The following is a 13589-nucleotide window of genomic DNA, read 5'->3' on the forward strand; positions in this document are numbered from 1 at the left end:
ATGGATATAAGGATGGATGGATGGATGGATGGATACATGGATACATGGATGGATGGATAGATAGACCGATGGATACATGGATGAACTGTCAGGCAGGCAGACAAGCAAAGATGGATATATGGATGGACGGATGGATGCATGGATACATACATGGATGGATGGATGAACGAATGGATACATGGATGGATGGATTGATAAATAAATGGATGGATAAATACATGGATGGATGGATGGATGGATGGATAGATGGATGGATAGATGGATGGATATATGGATGGACAATCAAACAGGCAAGCAGAGATAGATAGATAGATAGATAGATAGATAGATAGATAGATAGATAGATAGATAGATAGATAGATACAGAGATACAGAGATACAGAGATACAGAGATAGATAGAGATATATTTATTTCATACTCTAAAGGCAGGCTTGATGGACCCATAGGTCTTTCTGCTGTCAGGTTTCTATGTTTCCAAACTGAAAAAAATAGGGATGGGATGGTGTGCATCTCCTAATAGGGGAAAAGATGATCCATAAATATTTAGCCTGTATCTGTCGTCCTCTGATGATTGACCTGCCCTCTTTGGGATTTTTGTTCAGACACGAGACTCCAGATCCCTGGTGGAGAAGCTAACTAGCTTAGAGGCAACTTACACTTCCGAGACAGAGAAGCTGCGGAATGACCTAGAGAGGCTTCGGATGAGTGAAGAAGAGGCCAGGAATGCCACCAATCGCCTCATTAGCCTTCAAGAGGAGATCGGGAGGCTGCGGAAAGAGCTGGATCAGATCCAGACGGAGAACAAAACCATCAAAGAAAAGGCGGATCTCTACAAACAAGAAACAGACAAGGTAAAATCGTTTGGTTCCGAAACACACCTCTTTTAAGTATTGATGGTGAAAGCAACATGATGTGTGTGTGTGTGTGTGTGTGTGTGTGTGTGTGTACATGCACATGTGCTTGCATTAGTTCCATTGTCCACACTTTTGCTCCTATCTCTTCCCACTTGGCTTTAGCATGTAGCTTGAGTAGAGCAGTATCCATAAAGCTACACTTTAAAAAACACCCAAAAGTTTTATCCTATCTGTCCTTTTCACCAAAACATAGAAAGAAATGCATTGTCAGAATATTACAAGTTTTTCCCTTCCAACCTTCTTTCTTTAGCTGGTGCTTGAACTAAAAGAGCAAAACACCCTTCTAAAAGAGGAGAAAGATGACCTGAATAGCCGCATCCAAAACCAGGCCAAAGAAATTACAGGTAAGCTCGTCTCGGGAATTTACTGTCTGGGTTTTTAAAAACTAGCTTCTGTGTTTAAGTAGGCCTGTGGATTTGAACGTGGGAATGCTGGGAAACAAGGAAGGAATCCCTATTTCTCACCTGTAGAGAGAAAGCAGCGGGTGAAGTCTTGCTTTGATTTTTCTTTGCAGAGGTCATGGAGAAAAAGCATCTGGAGGAGACAAAGCAACTGGACCTAGACCTGAACAACGAAAGGCAGAGGTATCAGAATCTGCTCCAAGAATTCAGCCGGCTAGAAGAGCGATATGATGACCTGAAAGATGAGATGAGGCTGATGGAGGTGAGTGGACCAGATGCCAAATTCAGTATCAGACTTGGGTTTGGGAAGAGATGCTTTCCAAGAGCTCCAGAGAAATGGGAATGTGCATAATTACCTTGAGGTAAGATGAGCATTCTATCTATCTATCTATCTATCTATCTATCTATCTATCTATCTATCTATCTATCTATCTATCTATCATCTATCTATCATCTATCTATCTATCTATCTATCTATCTATCTATCTATCTATCTATCTCTACCCTCCTTCGTTCATCTATCTTTATCTATCTATCTATCTATCTATCTATCTATCTATCTATCTATCTATCTATCTATATTTACCCTCCTTCCTTCATCTATCTATCTATCTATCTATCTATCTATCTATCTATCTATCTATCTATCTATCATCTATCTATCTATCTATCTCTACCCTCCTTCGTTCATCTATATCTATCTATCTATCTATCTATCTATCTATCTATCTATCTATCTATCTATCATCTATCTATCATCTATCTATCTATCTCTACCCTCCTTCGTTCATCTATCTTTATCTATCTATCTATCTATCTATCTATCTATCTATCTATCTATCTATCTATCTATCTATCTATCTATATTTACCCTCCTTCCTTCATCTATCTATCTATCTATCTATCTATCTATCTATCTATCTATCTATCTATCTATCTATCTATCTATCATCTATCTATCATCTATCTATCTATCTATCTCTACCCTCCTTCGTTCATCTATATCTATCTATCTATCTATCTATCTATCTATCTATCATCTTATATCTATCATCTGTCAATCTACCTACCTACTTATCATCTTCTATCTATCTATCTATCTATCTATCTATCTATCTATCTATCTATCTATCTATCTATCTATCTATCTATCTTCTATCTACCATGTCTGTCTGTCTGTCTGTGTCTGTCTGTCTGTCTGTCTGTCTGTCTGTCTGTCTGTCTCTATCTATCTATCTATCTATCTATCTATCTATCTATCTATCTATCTATCTATCTATGTCAATCTACCTACCATTTTCTCTGTAAGTTTTCTAAATTCTCTCCAAAAGATGAAACAATGAAAGGACAGGAAAGGTTTAGCCTATGGAAGCACTAAAGCTAATGCTGGCACTCCTTCCCTTCCCAGAGTATTTCCAAACCGGGGCACAAGAGAAGGGACTCCACTCATAGCAGCAATGAATCAGAATATACTTACAGCTCTGAGATCGCTGAGGCTGAAGAGTTTCCAATGGGAACAGAGGTATGGTTGGAAAATTTTGTGATTTTTTATTTTATTTTATTTTTTTAGTTTCTTTGGCTCGGGATGCAGATTTTGCCATCATCTCATCCGTTCTGGAGATCATTTTTGAATATCCAGAAATGTTCCATGTATTAATTACATGATGGCTGAGTCATGTTTTTAAAGTGTGATTTAAAAACATCTCAATATTACAAAGAGACAAGAACTTAATATGTTCATAGTTGGTACTGGAGTCTTAACTATCAACCTGTTGTTGTTTTTCTTTCCATAAAAATAAGGCAGAAAGCCACAGTCAATCAAAGGTTGATGGTGGACCTTAAATTGTATACTAAGTTTCATTTTTTTAAAGCTTTAGGACCAATACTTTTTAAAATAGTTTTGTTTATCAGACTCACCTTTTGATTTTTTTTACTTCTACGATAACAATTTGAATAAAATTTAACATCCATATGCAGCTCTTTTAAACAAGTCAAATGTATACTTCTCCATCCCGTCTTTTTATGCTTACTTATTTATGCTTACTTAGGATTACTTACTTATTTTATCTATGCTTGCGAACTTTTCCATTCATTCAACGTTGACGTGTTCATTTAAAGCCAACTTTTGCAATGCGCTCTACATGGGGCTACCCCTGAAAAGCGTTCGGAGACTACAGCTAGTCCAGAATGCAGCCGCGCGAGCGATATTGGGTGTACCGAGATACAACCATATTACACCTATCCTCCGCAAGCTGCACTGGCTGCCAATTGGTCTCCGAACTCAATTCAAGGTGTTGGTCATTACCTTTAAAGCCCTACATGGCTCAGGACCAGTGTATTTGCGAGACCGCCTACTGCCACATACCTCCCAACGGCCGATAAGATCCCACAGGGTGGGCCTCCTTAGGACGCCGTCAGCCGGACAGTGTCGGCTGGCGGGGCCTCGGAGGAGAGCCTTCTCTCTGGCTGCTCCGACCCTGTGGAATCAGCTACCCCCAGAGGTCCGGACCTCACCCACCTTCATGGCCTTCAGAAAAGCTGTTAAAACCTGGCTGTTCTGGCACGCCTGGGGCTGTTGACCTTATTACGTAGGGTCCAGCCCCGATCAGAACGTATGCGTGTTGGGGAATTTTTAAATTATTTTTTATTTTGTTTTTCTTTTCTTGTTCTTGTAAGCCGCCCGGAGTCCTCCGGGATTGGGCGGCCTATAAATCTAATAAATTGAATCGAATTGAATTGAACTTGGGATTTGTTCCTTATAGAGAGTCTCAGCTGATGCTCCAATGTTGCTGCCACCTTTTGTCCTCTACGTTGTGGGCCTGTTTCCCTGAAAGCCCTTATTTCCCATGTGCTTTCATCTTTTTCCTCATGATAACAAAAAGTATGCAGATCTGCCCCTCCTTCCAGTAGAACTTTCTGATCTCCACCCTTCCCCATTTGCCCTGTCAATCAGGAACCAAGCGAGAAAAAGGCACCTTTGGACATGTCTCTCTTCCTCAAACTACAAAAACGAGTGAAGGAGCTGGAGCTGGAAAAACAGTCCCTGCAGGACGAGCTAGAGAAGAAAGAAGACCAGGTTCTGCGAGCCAAGGCCAAGGTAAGGTGGGGGGAAAAAATCACATATCTTCTAGTCCAGGTGATGGGGACAGTTGGGATCAGTGGTGGGATCCTACTGGTTGAACAACCAGTTCGGTGATCACGCGCTTCTTTGCAAGTTTTGAGAAAACGTTCCTTCCCCATCTCTGCTGGGGAGGAAGACAGTTGAAGCGCCGCAATCCACTCGCAATCCACTCTGCCACGCGACTCAGCTGAGAAGATATACTGTATTTTTCGGAGTATAAGGCGCACCTTTTTCGCCCCAAAAAGGGGGTGAAAATCTGGGTGTGTCTTATACACTGAATACAGCATTTTTGGCCTACCAAAACTGCAAAAATGGACGTGCAGAGGGGTTGGGAGGCTTGCAAAGTGCTCCTGGGGGTTGTGGAGGGCAAAATCGAGTGAAAAACGGGATGTTTTTGCCCTCCCCCCAGCCCCCAGGAGCATTCTACAAACTTCCCAAAGCTCTGCATGCCCCCCCTTTTTTTGTGTGCAAAAAACAGGCCTTTTTTTGCTCATTTTTGCCCCCAGTCCCCAGAAGCACTCTACAAGCCTCCCAAAGCTCTTGATGCCCCCCCCTTTTTTTTGCAAAAAAAAAAAAAAGGTGTGCAGAGGGTTTGGGAGGCCTGCAGAGTACAAAAATGTTTTTTTAAAAATTACCTCTTGAGAAACATGGTGCGTATTATAGTGCGAAAAATACGGTAGATCAGTAAAGCGCAGGGGGGTGGGCATGCAGAGCTTTGGGAAGTTTGTAGAATGCTCCTGGGGGCTGGAACATTGGAGTGAAGCAGTTCGCTCCCAGCTGATCGTCAGAGCTACTGGTTCGGGTGAACTGGTCTGAACTGGTAGAATCCCACCCCTAGTTGGGATCCCATGGCAGCAATGATATTCCATTCAGCAGGTGGAAGGTAGGTCCATGATTCCCTCCAGGGGAGAATTCCGAAATAAAAGAGAACAACCAAGTACAGAGAGCACCGAAGACACCTCAAAATCCCCCAAAGTAACTAAGGAGCACACAAAAAACAATTGGTGCTTTCTTGCAGTTCTCCCCTCTTTAATTTTTGTTGGTTTGATCCATTGATGTTAGAAGCAAGGCAGAATGTTGTTATTTTTTTTCTGATGGCATTTTGCCTCATGACTTTACAAACTTTAAAAGATTTTTTAAACTAGTTTTTACCTGTTTTCTTAATGTTGTTGATACAGTCTGCAGAGCTACCAAGGATGTTTTTAGCAATTGTAATCTTTTGAAAATCACTCACCTTTCTCTCTTGGCTTGACTGTGGAATTTAGTCCATTCTTAAAGCCTTTAAACATTAAATAAACATTAGTAATTATCTAAAAATGAATACAGGGACTTCACAGAACTATCCATTTCTTCTCGATAGTGTCTGAAATGTTCTCTTTCTAAAAGTGCAATTATTTTTCTTTCCGCTTTGAATTTTTCCAGGAGGAAGAAAGGCCTCAGATGAGAGGAGCAGAGCTGGAATACGAATCGCTTAAGGTTGTGAAAAGTATTGTATTTGGGATCCCTGAATCCTATGCATTATCCCCCAAAATAGGCTAAATTAGAAAAACAGATTCAAATGATATTACCTGAACATTTTTAAAATGCCCCAGTGCTTCATATACAAGCTATCATACAAGCATATATGGAAGCCAGTAATGATTTGAGTATTTTAATTATTAGCCTGAGGCTCACTCACAAAATTACATGGAATTTGTGATCCATCAGTGGATCTGGAAGTACCAACATTTCTAGTCTACTTTTCCATTCTAGACATGTTGGAATGGAATGGAATGGAATGGAATAGAATAGAATTCTTTATTGGCCAAGTGTGATTGGACACACAAGGAATTTGTCTTTGGTGCAGATGCTCTCAGTGTACATGAAGAAAAATAAAATAGAATGCATTCATCAAGAATCATTAGAATAGAATAGAATAGAATAGAATAGAATAGAATAGAATTCTTTATTGGCCAAGTGTGGTTGGACACACAAGGAATTTGTCTTTGGTGCAGATCCTCTCAGTGTACATGAAGAAAAATAAAAAGCACAGGGTTCAAAGTAGACCTTTGTTTGGGAAATATATGAAGGTCAGGACTTTTTTAATCAAACCCATCAGTAAATGAAATGGGCTTCTTTACCTTGATCTTGATTTCCATTAGAACCGTTGGTGAATGAGGACAACTGTTTTTATTGTTTCCTCCCATCTTGTACCCTGCAGCGCCAAGAGCTCGAGTCAGAGAATAAGAAACTAAAGAACGAATTGAACGAGTTGAGGAAGGCCTTGATGGAAAAGAGTGCTCCAGATGTCACGATGCCTGGCGCCCCAGCATACAGGGTCCTTTTGGACCAGATGACATCCGTCAGTGAAGAGCTGGAGGTCCGCAAGGAGGAAGTTCTCATCCTGAGGTCTCAGCTGATGAGCCAGAAGGAGGCAGTGCCGTACAAGGTGAATACAGAAACCGAACCGGTTGTATCATCCGTGTTCATGTTAGGTCAGTGGTGGCGAAGCTTTTTGGCACTGAGTGACGAAAAGGTCGCGTGGAAATGTCGCGTGCATGCTTATCGAGGTCGCACTCCGGAAAAGCTGAACTTCTGGGTTCCAATGTGCATGCGCGCCCGACGATCAGCTGGCAGGTGCGCATGCGCACGCCGGTTTTCAGCACTGCCGCTCGCGTGAAGGACAGCTGCATGCACGCCAGAAACCTGGAAGACAAACAGGCAAGGCCCTGCATGCCAGGCAGCATGACTTCACGTGTCACTTCGGGCACGCATGCCATAGGATTGTCATCACGGTGTTAGGTAGTACGACGGCAGGTGACAGGGCTTCTTTTCTCCCGAAGAACAATCCAGAATCTAGCCAAATACTAGCTTGGGTTTTCTTCTGTAGGATAGCTAACAGACCAAATGTCAACGTTCCAAGTATCATGTAGAATTAAATCAGAGTCCAAGGCAAAACGATCCTTAAAGTTCCAATTTAATAAATCAGACATCTTGGTACATCTGTGGAATCCCAAATCTGAACTTCCTGGGATTCCACCCAGTTGAAAGTTCATGGTCTTATCCCCACACCCATAAATCCATCACATGGTCCAATCTTCTTCGCCCACGCTTGCATCTCCATCCAGCTGCTTCCGCTCAGGTGCAGAGGTGCGGAGACAAAAGTTGACCTTGGGCTTCTAGAAAAGAATGACAACAACACATTCCACAATTCTACTCCTTTCTATTCCCCCCTCCCAATCACTACACTAATGAAACAGCATAATGAAATAAGAGAGAGTGTGGCAGGCCAAAGATCCTAAAAGGGATATAACTGAAGGCCTGACACCAATTGCTGATGCAGTTGCATTTATTCGTCGGTCAACTTTTAATTAATGAGCAAGTATGTTAGATAACTAGTATTTCTCTCTCTTTTCCTGCTTGCACATGGATTACCAGGATGATAAGGTAACATTGCTGTGGATAATTTTCTTTTTAATGCTGGGACCCTTGTAACCTCCCACGTGTCTGTATTAATGCATTCAAGCAAGCCACGGAATTGAGCCCACGAAAGTAACAAGGGATGTTTTGCTCTGCGGTACATTTATCGTTGTAGTATTTATTTCTTCTTTTTTTTATTTTTACTTTGGCAGTAACTTTCCTAAAATAAGAATGTCCAAAAGAAAAAGAAGCCCCCACCCCCACCCCTTATAGCCCTTTAGCTAAACAAGAAAGATCAGGTCCACACGGAAAGGTTTATTGCTTAAAGCCTCTGTGCAGGAATCTTCCCAACTAATGGTCAATGCATGCTAAGAGTTTGATAAGGGTCAACAGTGTTAGGTAAGCTCCCCGTCGGGAGAGCGAGTACGTTCAGAGAAGCGTTCTTAGAGGTGTGTTGGAAGACACACAAACCAGCATACAGAAACATTGCGGTTTAATTAGGCTTTTTCTTTTGTGGAAATAGAGGTATCAGAGTCCATCAAACAGTCCCAAGTCATCCACGGATAAGACAGTCAGTCGTCAATGTCTTTCAGTTAAGGGATAATCCAAATAACATAGTCCAGTAATCATATAATCAGTCCGGTACATTAAGTTTGCTAACAGTTGCCAAAAAATTACAATAGCTCATGGCACTTCCAGATCAGTCCAGCATCTAACAAACAGAGAGAGAGAGAGAGCCAACAGACATTCTGGCTCCCTCTTATGGCCGATTGAGGAACACAGCAACCAATCACATTTTACAGTATGCTTAAAGAAACAGATATAGCATTGCTATATGATTTATATATTGAAATTGAAATTTAATGAATTTATATGCCGCCCAATCCCGAAGGACTCCGGGCGGCTTACATAAAAACAACTCTAAAAAGAATACAAAAAATTTTAAAATAGAGAGGAAAAGCAAGTTAAAAAAAAACACATCATGCACTCAATCTTAGTGGGGCTGGACCTCATTCATGAGGTCAACAGCCCCAGGCCTGCCGGAATAGCCAGGTCTTAGTAGACTTTCGGAAGGCCGAGAGAGTGGGCAGGGTCCGGATCTCTGGGGGTAGATCGTTCCATAGGGCCAGGGCAGCTACAGAGAAGGCCCTCCCCCGTTAGAATTATATTCCTAACAAACAGCACTCAAGGGGGAGGGGTTAGACAGTTCTCTTGTGACTATGTAGGCATTCTAGGCTGATTCCTCCTTTTCACTCCACCCCCAGTTCTGCCATCTCTTCTCCTACATTCAAGAAGCTTTTGTTGTTGCGTTGCTGTATCTGTCACAGCTTTGAAACACCCCTGGGATATGTAATTGAGACAGGGTGCATGGCTAGGCCAGAGATCAGCTCCGGAAGCTCATGTCTCAATTAAGACTTGGACTCAAGCCACCTCTTGATGTTGGTCCAACCCACTTAGAGCAAATTGCTTTGGCAGCTCCTCTACAAGGGCAGCGTAGACAAGTCTACATTAATGATAACTAAATAATGATTGCATCACGCAGTTTATTTGCTGCTGAAACCCAGCCTGTACTTAAAGCATGCGCTATTGAATCGTTCTCATTGGTTTCTCCCATTGATGATTCCCCAGAACACCATGACAGACTCTACAATTCTTCTGGAAGATGTTCAAAAGTTGAAGGACAAAGGAGAGATCGCTCAGGCTTATATTGGACTGAAGGAAACAAACAGGTACAGGCCTAAAAAAATCTTGAACTGTTGTCCCCCAACATTAATCATTATCTCTGTTTTTTTCTCTCTCTCTCTGTCTGCCTTTCTGTCTCCCTTCCTCCCCCTCCTCCTCTCCACCCCTTTGGAGTGTACAGAATTTTTCAACTGTCAAACTGCTTTGGATTTGAAAAGCCCCTTCTTGCATTTGAAATGGCGTATTTGGAAGTGCTTGCAACTTCCAGATATAATACCCTGAGCCCTAAACCATTTCCAAAATGATCATAGCAGCCCATCTTGAATATGGGATAGTGTTAGGTAAGCTCCCCGTTGGGAGAGCGAGTACGTTCAGCGAAGCGTTGTGAGAGTTGTGTTGGAGAACACACAAACCAGCCATACAGAGACACTGCAGTTTAAATAGGCTTTTACTTTCGTGGAAATAGAGGTATCAGAGTCCATCAAACAGTCCAAGTCATACATGGATAAGACAGTCAGTCATCAATGTCTTTCAGTAAATGGATAATCCAAATAACATAGTCCAGTATCATATAATCAGTTCAGTACTCAAAGTTTGCTAGCAGTTGCAAAACTTACAATAGCTCACGGCATTTTCTAACAGCCAGCTTCCAAAACACTCAGATCAGATCAGCCCAGCATCTAACAGAGAGCTAACAGTCATTCTGGCTCCCTCTTATGGCCGATTGAGGAAAACAGCAATCAATCACATTTTACAGTACGATTTAAAGAAACAGGTATAGCATTGTTATATGATTTATATATTAGCAACCCAACCGTTAGATTATATTCCTAACAGATAGTCCAATGATGGGGAAAGTTTTCGGCACTGACCGAAACCAGAATGCGTGCGTGTGTGCGCATACGCCGGAAATCCGAAGACCTTTGGGTTTCCGGCACTTAGGCGCACTCCAGCCAGCTGGCACTCCCTCTTCCCAACTTGGTATCAGACCTGTCCTTAGGCCGAACAGCAGTGAAAATACTTTCTGATTGGCATCAGAGCCAGCCAGCTGGTCTTCGCACGTGCCGGAGAGCCGGAAGACCCAAAGACCAAGTGACCCAAAACCATAAGAGCAGCTGGCAACAGAGCATGTGCCCACCGAAAGGGCTCTGGCATGCGTGCCACAGGTTTGCCATCACGGGGATAGTCGCTTCAAGCTCCAAACAAGAGTATTTTGAATTCACAACCTTTCACACACCTCCAGCATTTTCACTCCGTAAATCTTGATTTTGAGACGTCCACATTTTGGGTCCTTTAGTATGAATCTCTATCTAAAGAGCAAGATGGTTTGAGTGCCTTTCATCTTTCCTAGGAAAATAAACCTCAAATAAGCTTGCATGCGATGTTTGAAAAGCCGTTTGTGGTTTCGATACACCGTTCTGAAATTTGCTAAACCCTCCTATGAAAACACAGCTTCATTCTGTGCCTTTGTTTCCCCCTCTCAGCATCGTTCTTATAAAGGGAGGAAAACCACCTTTAAAAAAAAAAAATACAAAATTGTTCCAGGGATGGAAGGAAGCAGGTAGATAATGTAGGGCATTCCCTCTTGCCAACTTTGGTTGCAGTATCAGACCTGCCCTTAGGCCGAACAGCAGTGAAAATACTTTCTGATTGGCATCATTGCCCAGAAATATTACATTGGCTTCCTGTCACAGTGAATAAATAAATCTGAGAAGATCCTTCAGTTGTTTGGTTCTGTGTGAAATCCTTATCTGGATATAATGAGAATGAGGCATATTTGTTTGGGTTTAACGAATCTAGAAAAAAAGGAGCCTTATCTGAAAACACATCTTGTCATCTGGATTGCCTATCAGGTTCTCTTTTACAACTGCATTACTTCCATAGTAAGAGAAATAAATATATACTTCTATGTTGACATTGGAGCAAGTCCCAGTGAAACCAGTAGATTTAGATAGGATTACACAAATGCAAGTTAGGAAGGTTTGCATTCTTGTTTAAATTTAGGCATGAGAATCTTGGGATTTGATTCTCAGTAAATTTGTACAAGATCGGTTGAGTAAACAGCTTGGAGTTAATATTTATTGAGACCAAAAAAAAAAAAAAAAAGATACTTCTTTTTGTCCTCTTAATTACACTCTCCTTGTCCTTTTACTTAGCATATCCCATCATTTCCATCACGTGTCCCTTTTGTTTTTGTTTCTGCATTTTAAAAAAAAAACATTTTGCTTGGAAGATCATCTCCGCAAGACTGTCATTTGCTGAACGAGGATGGCGAACTGTGGCTGGTATATGAAGGGCTAAAACAAGCCAACAGGTTACAAGATTTCTCAGGATGGGGGTGTTGTTGTTTCCATTTGCATTCTTTCTTGCCTTCTCCTGTCACTAACATGCCGTGAAGCTGCTTTTGGCAATTACATTCAACCCAAACGTGTTTGTTAAAGGAAGAGAAAGAAGAGTGTGCATTTATGTATTAATAAGATTTACGTACTGCCTGGCTCAATCGGGCTTTGGTCATCTAAGCCTTACATTAGAAAGAAAAATCCAGCGTTAGGATTGACACAAATAGCCATCTTCTGGCATGTGTAGAAATTTAAAAATAGAAACAGAATTCGTTTATAAGTTGGAAACTCCATTAGGACAGCACAAGTGAGGCTATGAAAGAAAAAAGTCTATCACAGCCAGTAAATGCAAAAGTAAATGCAAAATCCATGCTTTCTGCTAGATGGGAAGAACAATTTTGTTGTTCTGGAATTAACACATTCTTCTCCTGTGGAATTTTGTTTCTTTATTTGGAAAGATTATTTTTTTAGCTTGTTCCACTGGCTTCCCTGCCTGGACGATCTCCATCAAAGTATTTAATGGAGAACAGAGTCAGAGGAACTACAGTGCCTGCTACTACAATCTATGGAGGTTTGCAGTATTAAGTGGGCCTATCTCCTAAAATCTTGGTGTCAGCTAGAAAAAATGGCAAATCAAACTAATGATTGATCTCCCAAAAGGAATGCATAGTCCAGAAACAGAGAGATAAAAGTTCAAAACCAAAACCCGTCAAAACCGTGTTCCACAAAAGCGCGGTCGACGAAATCGCGTATGTGACGTCATCACAACGCGACGAAAAAGATCGAAAAATTGAAATAAAAATTAAATTACAGCAAGCCGATTCACATAAAGGTAAGGGTTAGGTTAAGGGTTAGGGTTAGGGTTAGGTTAAGGGTTAGGGTTAGGTTTAGAGCGTTAGCGTTACGTTTAGTGTTAGGTTAAGGGTTAGCGTTAGGTTTTTCGTTAGGTTAAGGGTTAGGTTTAGGCTTAGGTTAAGGGTTAGGTTTAGGGTTAGGTTTAGGGTTAGGGTTAGGTTTGGGGGGGTTAGGGTAAGGTTTTCGCTTTATTTTTACATTTTTCGATCTTTTTCGTCGTGCTGTGATGATGTCACATACGCGCTTTCGTTGACCGCGATTTTGTCGTCCGCGATTTTGTGGTGGAACCGTTCAAAACGCATAGTCCAGTACTTATCCTAAGATTAGCAGGATGAAACATAAAAAATAATTAAACCTATTATTTGCCTGTCACTTTAAGTCATTCCAAATAAATATCCTGCAGACCATTTCCCCAAAAATCAGATTCAGGCCATTTTGAAAATGATCTCAACACACCTTCTTCTGTAAATATAACCGCTAAATGCATCTACTTACTGGAGAATGGGGGAGCCAGTTTTTAAATATATGTCTATATTCTCTAAAAACTTTACTGCCTTGGCCTATTTTTGTAGTCGAGTGAGAATGAAAGTTTCATATTTAGCTCAGTCAAACAACACTCAAAATGCTCCTTTTGCCAAGAATGCCAACTTAACCAGTCTTTTTCCTTTTCTTATTCTGCTAACAAAACATGCACATTTAACTGCATCTTTTTTTTGTAAGTTTGCAAGAAGCTAACTTTTTTTTCGGGGGGGGGGGGTTGGTTCCTACGCTGCAGGGAAAGCAGGGGGAGAGGTGGCTCTGCAGCTTCTTGTTTCTTGTCCCCGTGCTCTAGAATTGCTAGAAGGTTCTAGAGCAAATGGCAAAGAAACGAAAGGT

At 41.4% G+C, this 13589-nt stretch overlaps 1 protein-coding gene across 1 annotated transcript in view; it reads left to right on the top strand.

Moving 5' to 3' along the window:
- MYO5A (myosin VA) overlaps nt 1-13589 on the top strand; it is an 82143-nt gene that overhangs the window by 48873 nt on the left and 19681 nt on the right. The window contains exons 22-30 of the mRNA XM_032233588.1: nt 604-852; nt 1166-1259; nt 1430-1578; nt 2725-2838; nt 4270-4413; nt 5860-5913; nt 6638-6865; nt 9466-9566; nt 11753-11833. Coding sequence (XP_032089479.1) covers nt 604-852; nt 1166-1259; nt 1430-1578; nt 2725-2838; nt 4270-4413; nt 5860-5913; nt 6638-6865; nt 9466-9566; nt 11753-11833 — 1214 coding nt within the window. The remainder of the gene's footprint in view (nt 1-603; nt 853-1165; nt 1260-1429; nt 1579-2724; nt 2839-4269; nt 4414-5859; nt 5914-6637; nt 6866-9465; nt 9567-11752; nt 11834-13589) is intronic.

The sequence above is a fragment of the Thamnophis elegans genome, chromosome 16, assembly GCF_009769535.1.
Source record: "Thamnophis elegans isolate rThaEle1 chromosome 16, rThaEle1.pri, whole genome shotgun sequence".
NCBI lineage: Eukaryota > Metazoa > Chordata > Lepidosauria > Squamata > Colubridae > Thamnophis > Thamnophis elegans.